This window comes from Dunckerocampus dactyliophorus, chromosome 13 (assembly GCF_027744805.1).
Source record: "Dunckerocampus dactyliophorus isolate RoL2022-P2 chromosome 13, RoL_Ddac_1.1, whole genome shotgun sequence".
NCBI classification, from domain to species: domain Eukaryota; kingdom Metazoa; phylum Chordata; class Actinopteri; order Syngnathiformes; family Syngnathidae; genus Dunckerocampus; species Dunckerocampus dactyliophorus.
The window spans coordinates 12,353,035-12,370,504 of NC_072831.1; the positions used below are offsets into that span (position 1 = coordinate 12,353,035).

At 41.2% G+C, this 17,470-nt stretch overlaps 2 protein-coding genes across 3 annotated transcripts in view; one reads left to right on the forward strand and one right to left on the reverse strand.

Moving 5' to 3' along the window:
• ubr1 (ubiquitin protein ligase E3 component n-recognin 1) overlaps positions 1 to 9,915 on the forward strand; it is a 35,444-nt gene extending 25,529 nt beyond the window's left edge. For both annotated transcript variants that reach the window (XM_054796219.1, XM_054796220.1), the window contains exons 33-47: positions 33 to 133; positions 2,795 to 2,891; positions 2,970 to 3,118; positions 3,200 to 3,255; positions 3,330 to 3,426; positions 3,511 to 3,578; positions 4,099 to 4,246; positions 5,135 to 5,222; positions 5,331 to 5,467; positions 5,547 to 5,655; positions 5,724 to 5,780; positions 5,863 to 5,940; positions 6,629 to 6,799; positions 6,881 to 6,982; positions 8,124 to 9,915. In XM_054796219.1, the coding sequence (XP_054652194.1) occupies positions 33 to 133; positions 2,795 to 2,891; positions 2,970 to 3,118; positions 3,200 to 3,255; positions 3,330 to 3,426; positions 3,511 to 3,578; positions 4,099 to 4,246; positions 5,135 to 5,222; positions 5,331 to 5,467; positions 5,547 to 5,655; positions 5,724 to 5,780; positions 5,863 to 5,940; positions 6,629 to 6,799; positions 6,881 to 6,982; positions 8,124 to 8,265 (1,600 nt within the window). In that variant the 3' untranslated portion in view covers positions 8,266 to 9,915. The remainder of the gene's footprint in view (positions 1 to 32; positions 134 to 2,794; positions 2,892 to 2,969; positions 3,119 to 3,199; positions 3,256 to 3,329; positions 3,427 to 3,510; positions 3,579 to 4,098; positions 4,247 to 5,134; positions 5,223 to 5,330; positions 5,468 to 5,546; positions 5,656 to 5,723; positions 5,781 to 5,862; positions 5,941 to 6,628; positions 6,800 to 6,880; positions 6,983 to 8,123) is intronic.
• prph2la (peripherin 2-like a) lies at positions 8,219 to 16,106 on the reverse strand. The gene is made up of 4 exons (XM_054796221.1): positions 15,922 to 16,106; positions 15,082 to 15,838; positions 14,772 to 15,018; positions 8,219 to 13,409 (listed from the first exon to the last, which is right to left on the reverse strand). The coding sequence occupies exons 2-4, from the start codon at positions 15,660 to 15,662 to the stop codon at positions 13,137 to 13,139; spliced, it is 1,101 nt and encodes a 366-aa protein (XP_054652196.1). The 5' UTR covers positions 15,663 to 15,838; positions 15,922 to 16,106; the 3' UTR covers positions 8,219 to 13,136.
• Between the last annotated feature and the right edge of the window lie 1,364 nt (positions 16,107 to 17,470).

Below are 17,470 nucleotides of genomic sequence, written 5' to 3' on the forward strand. Positions count from 1 at the left end.
ATTAGCTTGAATGTAATTCTTTGTGTTTGCAGTGAAAACGCAGAGATAATTGGTCATCATTTGACTCTGACTCGCTGGGTCCAGATCCTTGAGGCCAGGATTAAAGGACTCAAGGCCATCACTCAGGATAATGGTGAGAAGCGATATATGTGTGTATCTATTATAAAAGATACAAAAGTGTTAGGATTATAAGCCATTACACCTACAGGAATTGAAGTGAAACTGAAGAGAATGTGGTACATCCCACCCAATTTTAGTCAATTCGTTCAAAAGAGCATGTGGGAGGTGAAAGGTTACTGATTTTGGACCAGAGAGAGCGGCTGCTGACTCCCCATCCTTGTTCTAGGTCTTTTCAAATGTGTTTGTCACACACCAACCTCCACAATGTTAAAAGCATAGCATGTTTGGTAATAGCCTAATGACCTAGTTTGGAATTACATCCGAAGATACTTTTACTATTCACCTTAAGTGAATGTAGCCTTGGCCAGGGGGAGTTGATGTCGTAAGGCGGTACCCATTGTTCCCTGGGTGTTCCGACCCTTCCTACACCCTCCCGATGGTGGACCGACAGTGGAGGCCATGTCACTGCTGCTCACTGCTGTCTTTCTCTTTCTCTTCCTTTCTCTCCTGCCATTTTGATCAGTGTCTTACTTATGGTTGTCCTGAACACTGGCCTTAAGTGAGGCCTGCAGTTCTTTAGATCAATGGTTCTCAACTGGTTTGGCTGCAGGACCCACCATCACACCTCATTGTCAAGCAGCGACCCAAATGGTGGACATTTTTCAACTCAAATTTGTAAAATGTCTTTTATTTAATGAAAAGACATTAAAGTGCAGTTTGAATTTGATTTGATGTAATACAAAACAAGTTTAATGGACATTTAAAAACAATACATTTTTATCCACAAACCTAAAAATCATTTGAATAAAAAGTGTTTATAAAAGTCTCCAGTACATGACACACAGAGTTTAATCAAATAAACTGGACCTGGAGTTGGATGGGAGATGAAATATCAGAAAGTCAAGGGAGTCCAACTGATCCAACTCTTCAGATAAAAAGTACAATTCAAAAACATTTAAATATACAAATGTAACTTTTCCTGTGATTAACTCAGTAGGTAAGTTTCACAATAGGATGGGCATTTCTTCTATAGGCCACCCCATGCCCGGGCCAGTAGTTCGAATTGGGCGTGAATTGCCTCCTAGTCTGCTTTACTGTCACACCTAAAAGTCATCAATGTGGGCAGAATTCCTCACAAACACGAAGTTACCTGCAGCGGATTAGACACTCTCTCTTTAGCACGCTCTTGGAGTGCCCCTGTCCCTCTCCTGTGGACAGCACCCAGCCATTTTGTGAGCCATAGACGGGATGTTATGTCCCCACTCGATGTCCTTTACCTCCTGCCCAAGCATGATAAAGTCGCCCTTAAACATGGCATACACCTCATGGTGCCGTACCATGTGAATGGCATACACAACAACACGAGGCGCATTCAATTCATTATTCATTATTTTCACGACCGAGGAGTGAAAACGGGTCAGCCACCTACCAGTTGAGAATCACTGCTTTAGATGTTGTAGGTTTTTTGGGACATCACTATAAAAAATTTTGCCGGTCGATAATTGTGTTACAAATTATCATCGATAATCAATATTATCGACAACATTTTTGAGACCATTTTTCATTAGTTATTGTCATGAGAGGTGTAATTCAAATTTGAACCACGAGATGGTACTCAAGTATAGTGTACCTGTGTGAGCCACATTAGCTTGTTTGTTGGCTGAGGTACAAGTTATTCACAGTAAAAGACGTTCGAGATCAACCACATTGTTGTTCTTGTTCTTTCACTGAAACATCAGAATTATATGGCATAACATTTATGGCATATACATATACATATACATATATAGCAATGTAGCGAGCGACACTGTCTGCCAGCACGCACCATTTTGCACTGTTTTGTTTATATTTACTTTGCCGACCAAATGCCTCAGTAAGCATTGACTGTTGGAACAAAGGCGCCGCTGCCCAAGGCACCTCCATCTGTAGTTGTTTTTTTTTTCCCAGTTGAGAAAACTGTCCGTGTCGGCCATCGGTGTTCATGCACTCATCTTGTTCATTCTGTTTAAAACCAAAATATTCCCATACTGGGGCTGTCAGCTGTGGCATTCACGTCAGAAACCAACGCTTCTGTGCCTTCATGCATGTTGCCACACAAAGCTAACTGCTAGCACTCTGTATCCACTCACTAGTAGCCCCGCCTCCACAAAGAGGCTGAATGAGCCCCTGTGTGGCCAGTGAAATTGAACCCGCCTTTTAAAAAAATGTGATTTACCACAGTTACATCATGATTTAACGAGGGGGGGCAATCATTTCTTCCACATAGTTCCATGTAGGTTTGGATAGTTTGTTTTTAAAATTATAACTTGCATTTTGTGTTTACTTGGGCTGTGTTTGTCTAATATTTAAGTCTGTTTGATGAAGAGACATTTAGGTGTAACAAACATGCAAAAAAGTACGAAATTAGGAAGGGGACAAATACCTTTTCACAGCACTTTATTTACCTGCTTGACAGTTGTTTGACGACTGCTTAAGTGGTCATCATTATCTCAAAGTTAACATAACTCCTATATTGGTATTTATTATTATTATTTGTGCTATTATTTGATGGCTTGCTTTCAGAGCAGGTCTCTGTCTCACGGCTGCATCTCTCTTTATGATGAAGTGTGTCTCAGTACTTCAATTGGATATTTGAACAAGAAGTTAATGCAGATTTCCCCACTTTCTCCTTCAGATTTCAACATGGAAAGCGCTAATAATGACAACTCAGTGTTATGCGGGGAGAGTCAGCCGGATTTCAGGTCCATCCTGAGCTACGGCGTACAAGAACCGTAAGGAATGCTCCTTCAATGTCATCTGTGCTTCCTTTTGAAACCCCATCCTTAGTCTTTTTAACTTGATGTCTGTAGGAGAAAATTCTCCGACAGTATAGCAGAGATGCTGGTTGTGTGCGCCACCACAGTCCACAGGGTGGGACTACAGACGGTACCCAATGAGCTGTGTCCACGTGTGCCCCTCATGGCCTGGAACACCTGTGCCTTCACTATTCAGGCCATTGGTATGACTTTCATTTTTTGTTAAAACGCTTTTACTTTTTACTGTGAACACTATTGTCAATTTGCATGCTGTGTGATCACAGAGAACATATTGCAGGAAGAGGACAAGCCGCTTTTTGGGTCCTTACAGAACAGACAGGTTCGTCTGCAGCTATAGCTCATCAATATAATGAATGTCTTCATAAGTCAATATCAAATGCTACTCTCTTCTAGCTGGCAGGTCTGAAGGCAATTGTTCAGTTCTCAGCAGCGCACAGAATTAAATGCTCGCAGGCTGTTATCCAAAGACACTTCACTGATATGTTAGCAGGTACAATGTGCCATTAAAACACATTTACACTTTTTCACCCTTATGTATGACATCTTAACATTATTAACTCATGTCTACTCCCAGTGCTGCTGCCAGTCACAAGCAGAAAGAACACGCCATCTATTCTGGAAGTTGATTTCTTCCACCTTCTGGTAGGGTGAATGACGACACTTTTGTTTATTATGCAGTTGTTTCAGTTACATGTCTCAATGTCTAAGTGCATCTTTGCAAATGATTAGGTACAGTTAACCTACATTTAGACACTTTATTGATCTCCAAGATCATCCTTTCTGATCAACAGCAACATCTTTGCAGTTAAAATAAGGGAATATTTATGTACTTAATGGGATAGTTCGGATTTTTTGACATGAAGTTGTATGACATCCCCATCGGCATTGTAGTCCAATAACAGCAATGTATCCCCCACTTGGTCTCCTAAGCCCAGTTCAGATTTCCGTGGTGAACGTAGTTCCACTTAGTTGCTGGGCACAATTAAGTAAAGAGTTTGCCTTCTCAAAACAACATGCGTTCAAAAGATTAAAACATTCGCATCAGTAAGTCGCTGTTATTGGACTACACTGCTGATGGGGATGTCATACAACTTCATGTCAAAAAATCTGAACTACCCCTTTAACCTTGTGTTTTTGCTTGTGTTTTGTTTTGTGTTTCCAGGTGAGTTTAGTGTTGTCCATACCCTCGCTGTACCAGGAAGAAGCTGTGGACTTGCAGCCGTCTGCTGTCAGTTCAGCTTACAACCACTTGTATCTACTGCATCTGGTCACAATGGCTCACATCCTGCAGGTGCTGCTCCTCACAACAGGTACACATCTCCTGATCTCCTGTGTGACCTGTAATATTAAAAGACTTGCCATCTACCTGATCAGACATTTATATGCTGTGGTTGGTAGATTAGAATTTTTCAAGCAACATCTCAATTCAATTAAGGGAAGATACATTGCAAATGTATGCCTGTGACCTGAATGTATTTCCAAAATTGTATTTGTAGCATTTAAAATATTATCATTTTGTATATTTTTCATTTAGTTTTGAGCAACTGAAATGCTTTGTTGTTCTAACTAGCAATTTTTCAACATTGATTTCTCAAGCCAATGTACCCTTACACGCTTGTTCGTGTAAGTTAACTCTTCACTGTCTCAACTGCTGCACACAAAAGAGTGAACATTTGTCAAAACATGCACCCACACTATGTTGGCTGTGCTATTATTTGTCTGACCAATACACCAAGTGGTGGCGCTGTTATTTAAACCCCAAAATTTGATTCCCATAAGTCAGATTTGACTTGTAATTTCTCATACTGTTCAATGTGCTCTACGAGACACCCGCTGTAACTTTAGGGTGTTCTGCCGAATCACAACAGAATTTACACAGAGGACTAACAAGCACATGTCTGTAAAATGTGAGCAAGATTGATCAAAAAACATAGCCACCATCAACCAAAATGTATTTGCAGTGGCAGTTAATTGGCAATAAGTCGTTGATGACTTGTCGAATGATTATAGAACTTTGTGGATTTCTGTATGACATGTAGTGTATGCTGGCAAAGCATCCTTCAAAGCATTTTCGGGTAGGCATGTGAAAAAATGACATGGGGTATCCTAGCTTTTTCAGGACTGTAGTTTTATATACACTTAGTTATTTGAAGATGACAGTAAACATTTGGTGCTTGAAATGATTCCATCCTGTGCAGACTTCCCTGTAGTTGCTGGTGAAGAGGAGACCGAAGAGGCCAGAGCAGCAGCAGAACTACACAATATAGTGTCACAACACACTGGGAGGTGCAAATTGGACACTTTTGTTTAAATATATATATACAGGACCAGACGTGTTCCTTGCCATTGTACGTATAAGATGTTGATCTTTGCTTTTTGTGTGGATATTTCCAGGCTGCTCTCAGATGTGTCCGGCGCATCTGTGGTTGAAAGAGTGAAGATGGGAATCATCTCTTTTCTTCGCTGTACCGCTCTCTTTTTCAGCTGCTTTACGGGTGTTCGTCCTCCAGAGGAGCTTTTCTCCACTTCTGGTGGGTGGGACTTATGATGATGTAATTATAGGCTACTGGATGTTGACAAATTCGTGCTGATATTTTGTGGATGTTGCAGTTTCTTGTCAAGGTCAGATGGAGGCAGTATGCAGCTACTTGGCTCTGCCCTCTAATGTGTTCCAGCTCTTCCAGGATCACAGAGACACCATAGCACCACTGCTGCAGAGGTTGGTTTTTAATATTAGAGCAACATTAGTATTCAACAGAAATGCTAAATGTTTTTTTTTTCTTGAAGGTGGTGCAGCAGCCCAGCAATAATAAAAGGCCTGAAAGGCAAAATTCAGACAGTCAGGTAGTTTTTGATTTGTTTTTTGTTTTTAATAAAAGTAATCACACTTCATCACCAAATTGGTCAATCAACTCTATTTCGACAGGTACCCAAGGAGAAGAAATCATTTGATCGACCTCCCGGAGGATTACAGTGCCCTCCTCAATCAAGCCAGCCATTTCCAGTGAGTGGCACACATGACTCCTTTCTCGAGATGCTCGATATGAACTTTTTACTGATACCTGATATACCGCTATTGTCCAGCACTGATATCAACCAATATAAATATTGGCAGCAGCTCTTCCCCCAGGTCACATCTTGTGGCATGAATGAACACGATGCCTCTTTTACTGTGATGCCACTGGATGCATTTCACAAATAAACAAAATAAGACAAATACTGCAATATGCAATCCAAGTTATAGAAAAAGTGCTATATCTCACCAAAGTCATAAAAAAATAATGACCAATTTAAGGAAGATGCTTTACTTCCTCCATACATGGCCAACGCTTTCATTGGGAATTGAAGCTGTTTTTCTGTTAGTTGCCATCTGACAGGATGTACTTCAGTGTTTTTATTGTGAAGGTCAGAAGTGTGCTGTTTTGTCTTTTGGCTGTTGACGGCTGTGTGGTGTGATGGTGAGACAAAGCTGCGTGCTCATAAAAAGTGCCTCCCCAATGCTTCATGGCTGCCGTCCTTTCATCATGTTGAGCTTTCACATCGTCAGACATCTAATTAATAAATCATTCTCTGCAGTAAAAAAGTGAACCGATACCGGTCGGCCAATATTATCATCCCTATCATCCTTTAATTCCCGAGGTAATGTTTAGCTGGTAAACGGTCTCACATCTTGTACACATCTTACTCCTCAGGTGTCCCAAGTCTGCAGATGACGAGCGGAAGCATCCCACCCTGTGCCTGTTCTGTGGCACCATGCTGTGTTCTCAGAGCTCCTGCTGCCTCAGTCAACTGGATGGAGAAGATGTGGGCGCCTGTACCGCTCATGCAGCCACCTGTGGTGCAGGAGTGGGCATGTTTCTCAGGTCTGATTCAAGATCTGTTTCCCCCCCCCGAAGATGTGCTTAAATATTTTGTACAGGAATGTAATTTTTATCTGCCGACAGGATAAGAGAGTGTGAAATCGTACTGATGGCCAGTAAGACTCGAGGAAGCACATATCCTGCTCCGTATTTGGATGACTACGGCGAGACTGACCCTCATCTCGGGTAACAAGCTCAACTTTCACCTGACCAAAAATCTTTTTAACTGATTTCATAGTTTTTTATTATTAGAAGTAGTAAAAATAATTGTATTTTTAGTCATGTTTCTGAGCACTTAAGCACACAGTACGTTTTTTTATGTATCTCCTATTGCTGCTGGCAAAAATTCTATTTCACAATTTCATTAATTGACAATTCAGTGCATTAGTTCACATTTTAGTTAATTAATGCACATGTTAATTATCTATTTAATTCACTGTGTATTCATTTCAATATCATAATAATGCTTAAATGTAGTAAATGACGTGATGATTCCACCAGGAGGATTTGTTATCTTATTTTTCTTGAGTTCAGTCTTTAATGTTGCATAATCCCAATTCCCAAAGAAAGAATATTACAATTTTAGAGGCTTTTCTATTCCAGAATGAGAATCATTGTACTCGACAGTACGTTGCAGACCTCTGCCAAGGCCAAAATGTATCATTTATCATCGATAGCCACCTATTTATTAACAATAAAGAAAACTCAATTTGATACTTTAGTGCAGGGGTCTTTAATTAACATTGAGTAAGGCCCGTTTATGCAGTTTTTTTTCATAGCGAATATCCGAACCTTATTTTGCCTTCAATTGCATCAGACTAGCTCATGTGAATATCAAATGTAATGAAACCCTGCACGTCACCCTACTACACAATTATTTAGGCACCTAAATTGTATATAAAAGAAAACAGGACCAAATGTCACATAAATAATAAAAAGTTTGACTGTACACACAATGAATGAACACAAGAGGCTTATTTTTAAGTTAAATCAAACTGCATGCATGTTAGGTTAATTGGCGACTCTAAATTGTCCATCGGTATGAATGTGAGTGTGAATGGTTGTTTGTCTATATGTGCCTGTCGCCCGAAGTCAGCTGGGATAGGCTCCAACATACCCCCACGACCCTAATGAGGAGAAGCAGTACAGAAAATGGATGGATGGATGGAATAAGTGAAAAGCTGCAACAGTACATTCTCTTAAAGTTGACCTTTGAGTAACGTCTCTTTAGCAGAAGCACTCCTAATAATCAATAAATTGATTTATTTATTCTTACATTTCTGCCGATGTTAATCAAGGCTTATTTGTTCTTGTCTCCTAACCCAAGGAGGGGCAATCCATTGCACCTTTGTCCGGAGCGTTATAGGAAGTTGAAGCAGATGTGGCAGCAGCACTGCATCCTGGAGGAAATCGCTCGCAGTCTGGAGTTGGTCAACGTCATGTTCGCTTTCGACTGGCAGATGTTGTGATGGTGGAGCCAGCAGCAAAGGCAGAGTCGTGAAGAAGCTCGCGTGGAGATGCTCTCTGCTGCTTCCTGAGGGCGCGTATTCGCACGGAAGCCAAAAGCCTCCTGCTGGAGCTCAGAGACACCGCCAGGAGAGGGAGGAAGGGGAGGAAAAGTATGGACAGAAAAGAAACATTTTCTAGTAGATTAGCCTTGTTTTAATTTGTCTGCTGCGCGAATGCAAATAAGCACCAACTAGGAGAAACCAGTAGACTCATTTAAATATAGACATACAGTAGAGCCACACACCTTGACCTTTGACCTACACGCTGGTCTGACTTTGTTGTAACTTACACGTGTGGATTCATAATGCTGAGGAGTGATGTCTATTAACCACTTTTCATTTACCCAGTTATTATTTACCTGCTTATCTGTTTTTCCCTCATTTTTAACACCTAGTCTTTGCTGTTTTGCAAAACACGAATGAATATAACCTTCCTCTGATGAAAACTACATGGTGTTTATTTATTCAACACAGATCGAAAAAGTACACTAAGTGTATAGATGCTAATAATTCATACTTCTATCATGTCTTACCCTTTGGAAAATAGGTGACTTTAGTATGATTGTGCTGTTTGATAGCACTACATGGCTTCCAGGCTGTGGTAATAAAAACATGAGTCTAAATACCGTATGTCTCTTTACATTATATACGTATATGTACAGTGCAGAGGTGGAGTCCATTAAAGGTGCTATTCCCTCCTTGGTGCCAAATTACACACTTTTTCATACAAAAAAATACAAGAACACCACCACCGGCTAGCATTTGTTACCGGTAGTGGTTTTAGAAGACATATTGTGCCTTGGAGGTGGAAAATACAATACGTACCGGAAACGCAATCGGTTCTACGCATGTGCAGAAAGCCTCTACATCCTATTTTTTGGTAGTCACGTGTTAGGTATGTGTAATCTACGCCGTCCGTCGATCTACAGTGTTTTAAAAACCTTATTAAGATGTGAGAAATTACAACATACCGTAATTGATTCTTTTTTCTTATATCATATCCATGGTGCAAGTGGATCATTTATAATCCCTCTTGGTTCCATAAATTAACGGTTTTTTTTTCGCCACTGAAAAAAATACACACAAAAGCATTTGCTAGGAAGATATGTTTGGATGGATGGTATTTCTCTATTTAGAAAAAAAACTCCCGCTGAATCCTGTAGATTAATCAATCATTGCGCTCTACTTACAGTTGTTGACATTGAAATATCGCTGCATTTTATGTGTTTTATTCATTTTTTTAATATATGTTAAAGGTAACCGGCTATGACGTTTACGTCTGCGTTACGTGCATCGCGTAAGTTTTTACGTAGCTCGGTCTTGGTGGGTGTCATTAGACGATAGAAACATCCGCATGCTAACCAAGTCTTTTAGTAAGAGTCACTAATAAAAGAACCCCCCATATATTACATACAGTCATGGAAAAAAATGATTAGACCACCCTTGTTTCTTCAGTTTCTTGTTCATTTTATTGCCTGATACAACTAAATGTATCTTTGTTTGTATAAATATAACAATGACAGCAAAAATAGCTCATAAGAGTTACATTTTTTAGCAGTACAATGTTATAACTATTCGTGTAAGAACTTAAGTTGATCATTAGCAAGAAAAGCATGGAAGTTGCTAGATACCAGCTCTTAAATTAAACTCTTATGAGCTATATTTGTTATCGTTGCATTAAAATGTATCAATAAACTCAAGAAACAAGGGTGGTCTAATCATTTTTTCCATAACTGTATATGAAGTATGGTTATTGACCATTTATGTTCATACATACATTTTTTTTTAAAGTACCACAGCACGTGACGTCACAGAAGCGCTGTCGTAAAAAATTTGCTAAGGGCGGAAGTGACGTAGATCTCGCGCATGTGCAGAACCGATTGCGTTTCCGGTACGTATTTCGTGTGCATAGCCAAACTCGCAGTCTTAGAGAAGCGCTTGTCACCTTTTCTTCCATGTGAGTGTTACGTGGGTGTGGCTTGCATACTCTGAGCAGGAAGAAGGCAGGATGTAATATGTTCGAATGCGAGCGCCCCCATGAAATACCCGTTCATGACAGACAGCACCTTGACGCCTCCTGAAGATCATTCTTCATCCTATCAAGACTTTTAGGGACAATTCTCAGCTTCCAACTTTGCATTTTTATCCTGCGTGAAGTCTATAAAGGCATGGTTGGATGAATCACACACTTCTGGGACGAACATGAGCACATTGCAAAAACTGAAGCCTAAGAAAGGTTGCATTTCGGAAATTAAGGACAAAATTTCGTATTTTTAACTACTGACATTTTTTTTTTTACTTTGTTAGACCGTTGTTTAAATTAACAAATCTGCTGACAGAAAAAAATGATTATGTCGAAGCATCCTTGGGCAAGATACTGAACCCCCAGTTGCTCCTGATGCTGCGTCATCAGTACGTAAATGTGCCAACAGTGTTAAAGCGCTTTTAGTGACTTGGAGGTGGGAAAGTGCTGTACAAGCAAGGGTGTAACTTTGGATCTACCTTTGGGAGGGGGGGTTACTTATTTATTGAATCATTTACTTTTTTTAAAAGGAGTCGGGGTAATTTGGCGTGCCTGTATTAGAAATACACTGTGATACTTTGACTGTGATTAGGCTGTGCCTCCTTGGTCATTTCCTTCTCTTTGGTCACTTGTTCGGCAATCACATTCTTGAACCTTATGTTAAAAAAAAAAAGCTTAGTTAATGTTCACGTGGTAACAGGCCGATTAAAAATGACAAGTGACGTCAAAGCAGAATTGAAGGAAATACATTCTGGTATTTCCCAAAGCTTGTCAAGATTCACGACACTTCATCGAAGTCTCCCCTCCTCTGACACCCGCTGCGTGCTCCCCAGCCGCCCTGCTGCAGCAGGAGTCAGGACTGGTACGTAATGTCACTTGAAGGAGCGTCTGTCATCACCATGGTTACCGCTCCGCCCGCAACAGAAACTCTGTTGCATTTAAAATTTAGGAATGCCCGGTTGAATGTAGCTTCTGTGTCGGCTATCACGTTATTTGATCAGTAAAATACCTTCATTACTGACAACATATTTGATGCGGAAAACAGCGACGTTACGATCACTCAACCGAGAAATGTAGTTAAACTAGTAACGCCGCTACCTGACAGGACACTGGCGATCGAACGACTAGCTTGCCAACTCCGGTCACAAATCATCATCTAACTTAACAATACGGGTATTTTCCTCTTTTTGGTCAGGAGTTTTTCCTATTTTTTATTAGGTTGAGGTGTCGAGCTACAATGAAAAAATGCTGTCTGTCCGCCTTTTAGTGCTCTTTTCATTTTTCCGCGGTTCTGCTGTCCCCATCCACGCCAAACATACAGCAACTAGTGAACATTAAGTAGAGGAAGCGGGTTGGGTGATACCAAGTATTGAAGGGGGGGTTACATTACCGGATGACTAAACATGCGACTGTTTTGCAGGCAAATGATATAAATACAGAAAATCAACTTGATATTAATGCAAGATGATGTATATTTTTGTTAAATCGGAATGATGTGAATATATTCGGGGGGTTACATTGGCTGGATCTGATTTTTGCGTGGGTCTTGACCCCCGTAACCACGTGCAAATTACGTGCTTGTATACAAGTGAAAGACAATTTCTATTTTGATTGTTTTAAGACTTACAGTACAGGCCAAAAGTTTGGATGCACCTTCTCATTCAATGCGTTTTCTTTATTTTCATGACTACAGTGTTCTCTCGTTTATTGCGGAGCATAGGTTCCCAAAATAGCCTGCAATAAGTGAAATCCGCTAAGTGGCCACCTTCTTGAGGTGAGGGGTTTTACAGCCTTAAAACATATATAATAATTGTAAAAAAAAATCACCTTGGCTACTTGGCGGATTTCACTTATTGCGGGCTATTTTGGGAACCTGTCCCCGCGATAAACGAGGGAACACTGTGATAAAAAAGATGTTTTTTCTGTAGAAAACACATCTCATTCACCCAAAGTCAGTTAGAATTTCTAAACAAGTGATCACACATGTTAAGTACAGCGTACATGTACCGCATTTTTTTACATGTTCATGTTTTTATGCTTCACGGGTAATGTTCCTCTGTCAAGCGTTGAGATTTCTCACTTTGTTTGGCGGTTCTTGAACGCACCACAGTTGCCGTGAGACGCAAAAGTGAAACATATCTTCTACACCGTGACTCTGATTCCATCTGTTCATGGATTATCGTACATTATCATTCATGAGTGGGAAGCACCTCATGTACTGTGTACATGTTATACTTGACATGTGTTTAATACGTTGGTGAGGCATACTGAAGAGAAAAGGAAAGCGTTCTGGAGCTGAATCTAATCTAATAATTACAGCAGCTATCAGGAGGGTTTGCGGGGGGGGGAGGAGCGAGCTGTGTAACAAAAATAGACATTTTTGTGGGCGTATCAATTTTTGTCATTTGTTGCTGGTGCTGGGATCTCCTGCAAATCTAAGGATGGCCTTTTCCACAGTAATATATGTATGGAACAAACATATGAAGCTATAACGTGTATGGCAATAACGCAATGCATATACTCTCCATCAATAAATGATAATGAAGTGACTCCTGCAAACATGAATCAAAAAGTCATTTCCTTGATGATGAGTAAAGGAGCTTACGACCCCCCCGGAAATTGACCAACAACCCACTTTGACTCCGAAGCCTTCATTCAGTTGGTCAAGGCCACAAGGTACCTCCTTAAGTGTTACACAAAAGGCAACTGAGGGTCCCTTAAGATGTTTTAGCCTCCATTAAAAAGGCTTCTCATGAGGTCTGTTGAGGTCCAACGATGCAACAGTTTCATCTCCAACCAACGTTGGGGGTCAGCTGGCTACAGGTATTTGCTGAGGAGGCACGTTGTCAGGCCCGTAGTGGGCTTTGACAGTGGACGGTATGTTGATGTTAGGGTCTCCGTTGTTGGCGGTGTCCACATGGTTGTTCTTGCTGAGGGTCTTAATGATGTTCAGGTTGGTCCGAGCCGTCTCTATGAAGCTGTTTTCCAGCAGCCAGCCGTCAGACTCAGAGTTGGGGTCTCCGTGTCTCAGCACGTTCTCCAGAGACGTCTGGAGGTAACGAACCCCCGTCAACACGGACAACTAAAACGAGGACAAGAGGGTTTATGGCATTTATTCCTCTCAAATAGAACTTCACTCTTGTGTTCATACAGTATAGGATAAGTTATATTAAACAGCGCACTGAATAAACGTTGGAGGACATTCAGCATTTTATGTTGTTTGTTTGTGGGTATGTCCACCCTTAAGGTACCGCACCACAATGGTTGGTACCCCCACCAACAATGGTTGGTGCCAAAAAGTGTTCTAATAACAATTTTTGTTTATTTAGGTCAGGTGTAGGGAACCTATGGCTTGGGAGCTCTTTTGATGACTGCATCTGGCTCTCTGTATTTTTGTTTTTTTGTTCGCTGACCTTTTAAAGTACAGTACATTACAGAAATCACATTGTTAAAAATAACGCTCAAAATATAAAACTTTGCTATGCATTTTAGTCCATCCATCTATTTTCCAGCACAATGTGGGGTGGCCTGAGCCAGTGCCAGCTGTCCTGCCGATATTTTCTGGGTCAGACACCAAAATTCGATCATCACTGGATAATGCGGTAGCATCACTGAGATGTCAAAAAATCAACTTCCCTTCCTTTAATCAAATAGTCAGCTCGCTAATTCTGTAGAGCCGACCCTTTTGACGAAGAAGATGGTGAAAAGAAAAAAGATACGGAGTACGGCGCAAAAGCACGCAGCAGCAGAAGTCGCATTAATGGTGAGATGTGTTTTATTTATTATTGGATAGCTTCAGTGTAACAATGTTAATAAAAAGAATAACTTTAGAGACTTTAGAGGTCTTGCTTAAAAAGACCCACATTTAGTTGTATTCAATGTTAAAAAAATATGTGGCTTTTATGGCTCTCTTAGCCAAAAAGGTTCCCGACTCCTGATTTAGGTGATAGCCTGACCGTCCATCCATTTTTTTCCGTTCATACCATTTTTCGCCTGTTCAAGCTCACTGCAGAGGCTGGAGCCTATCCCAGGTGATTTAGGGCAGACGACACCTGTTCATCTGCTGCATAGAACCAGGGAAACGGGACAGTTGACAGGTATGGCTCATCCAAGCCGAAGTCATACATTATGGTTCCAAATGTCCTCAGACAGATGCCCCAATTACTGTATTGGCCCAAATAAGACAACCCGGAATATGAGGTGACCTCTCATTCTCATTTTCAGGAAAGTAATATTTTGTAAGACAAGAAAAAAAAATCAAATTAAAAACTGGGCAATAAAAATCTAAATTTCGTAGCGGCTTGACTGTTTAAATGATCGAATTAACGAAAAATCAGGATCGTAATGTGGCTGCATCTCTCCAGGTCACTGGTGTGTATGACTGACTCGCTTGCGTAGAATGGAATGTAAACCCAAACAATTGTACTGCGTTGCATTCACTGACCTCGAAGAGCCACGTGATGAGCACAGTGAGGCCGATGGAGTGCATGATGCCCGTGTAGTAGTCCAAGAGCGCCTGGTGGCAGCCTCTGGTCCACAGGTTGAGTGCCTCCGTGTGGTGGTCGTAGCTGAAGTGGGCCGAGTTGTTGGTGATCTGCTGCTGGATGCACGGCCGCGGTGAGTTGATGTTGCAGCAGCTGAAGGGGACGCCGTCCATCAGATACTTGCCCTCCACGTTGCTCCTCAAGCGACTAGGAGAGTCAGTGTTAAGGTGGTTTCAATAAGGTGACGAGTCGTGTGGGTTCGGTACTTACTCAACCACCTCTCTGTGGGACATGTCCAGATAGCGGTTGCTGATCCACTGGATTTTAAACCAGTCCTTGTAAGCTTTGTTGCCGCAGCACTGGAACTCTATCTGCAGCTTGTCCACGGCACGCTTCAGGAAGCATCTTCCCGGAGTGTCTGTGTCCTTGTAGAACCTCATGGCCTGAGTCAAGCCCTCCTTCAGGGACTCATCCAGCTCCCAGTGCATGGTGTAGCACATAAGGGCCCCCACCAGCACACAGAAGGTGAAGAAGAAGGTGCAGACGATGTAGGGCAGCATGATCAGCTTCCAGCGTAAGAACTTGGCAGTATCCACGCAGTCGTAGCAGATCTTCCCGCCCAGGAAGTTAATGGCACAGGCGATGAGACCGACGGATATGAGCATGTTGGGCACATACTGAATGTCTCTGTCGGCCATCAGCTCCTGACGCTTGTTGAGCTCCACCTTGAGAAAGAGGCCCAGGCTGAGCAGGATCACCCCAGTCACTACTGAGATCCAATTTAGGATCCAAAGGACCTGAGCGAGCTTGTCCCTCTTGGTCTTGGTAAATGTCACTTTCAAAACAGCCATTGTTACAATATCTTCAAATGATCTCCCGTTTTCCCCAAGTCCAGCCAGGAAAAGGTACTGACCACCGCTTGGAAGATGGAGTCTTTCATAAGCAGCTTAGCCTCGTTGTGTTGACTACGTTTATTGTGTGTGTGCAGCATTCGGGTCTTCAAACTTCCTTGTGACTGCACACGTTACTGGATAGGAAAAACGTTTACATAATCTTGCAGTGTCTCTTAGAACGAATACACTGAGGATCAACGTATTTATGTCCACTTACCTTAACCTGCTTTGCATTAATGGAAAGGCTGACCAGACATTTCTTTCATTTTTCCCATCTTGAAGTCTTGCTCAAACGTAGCCATGACTGAAGGAGTGCTGGTAGTAGTAGTAGTAGAGACGGATATACATGTACAGTATATATATAAAGCCAGCCACTAGCACTAGTGGCCAAGCCGTGACCCTCCTTCCTAATCCCCTTTAATCATTAATCAGCCCTGGGTCCTGCCAGGGATTTATTTTGGACCTACCTTCTGCTACCTGTGCAGATCTAACTGGCCTAGCTCTGTGAAAGTAATGACACGTGTACGTTGTATGTTAGGCCAAAAGTAAAAGCCAATGGGTATTTTTGGCATAGAAATTAGAAGTGAGCGATACTATACTTTTTGGTATCGATCCGATACCAAGTAAAAAAAAACAATGCCAGTATCACCGATACCGATACTTTTTACTCTGACATTTTTCCAGATCATTGACTGATTTAGTAATGTTTGCCTTTATTTTGTTGAGCATGATTACAATCTGAATAAAACACAGGAAACAGACTTTCGGCAATCATTTTTGTATGAACACACTTTTTTGTGAACAATTTAGCAATATTTCATACGACAATGTAATAATATCAATAAAATATTATCATTATTCCCTTACTCCCTTTTATTACACACAATTTTTGGAGCAATAATAAAGTCAATAGTGCAAAATAAGTAAACAAAAGCAAAAACTACTAATGGCTGTCATTTAAATTCTTTGACTCATTTTCTTGAGTTTGCAAACAATGTAAGAATATATAAATATACTGTAGACCAGTGGTCCCCAACCCCCGGGCTGCAGCCCGGTACCGGGCTGTGGGTCATTTGGTACCGGGCCGCACAGAAAGAAAAAATAATTTCCATTATTTCTTTTTTTTATTGATGTTTTATTTTGAAAAGTGGCTGGATTCTCTGTGTTACATCCATCTCACTTGACGCATGTCCATTGTGCGTGTGCTAACTTTATCTCATGCCGCACAGATAGACTACTACTGTATTTTTACCATTTTTCTTTCACCTCATATTTGGTGTCAAATGCTGATACTATGTGGGAATGCATAAAGGTAAGTTTTGATGACTTATTGAGTGCTAATGTGCACATTTGTCTCAAGTTAATTCATGCTAGCGCACTGCCTTTTACCACACACGTCAAACAGTGATGTAATCATCTTTCTGGAAAAAACTTGGCTGGAACTTGAACTGGTGGATGGTGGGTCGGCATTCATTTTGTGCTTTTAATTTGATGTTATTCATGATTTATTCATTATATCGCTATAATGTAAAAAACACCCGGAACACCGGAACACAAGCCGGTCCGTGGGTTAAAAAAGGTTGGGGACCACTGCCTTACAGGACCGACAAACAAAGTTCGAAATCTCAACGCTTGACAAATGACCATTGTCTGTGAAGCATAAACACACAAGTCCATGTAAACACGCTTCTTAACAAAGGGACATGGATGCTGTACATATGACCTGTATTATCACATATTTATAAATTATTACCAACATATAGTGA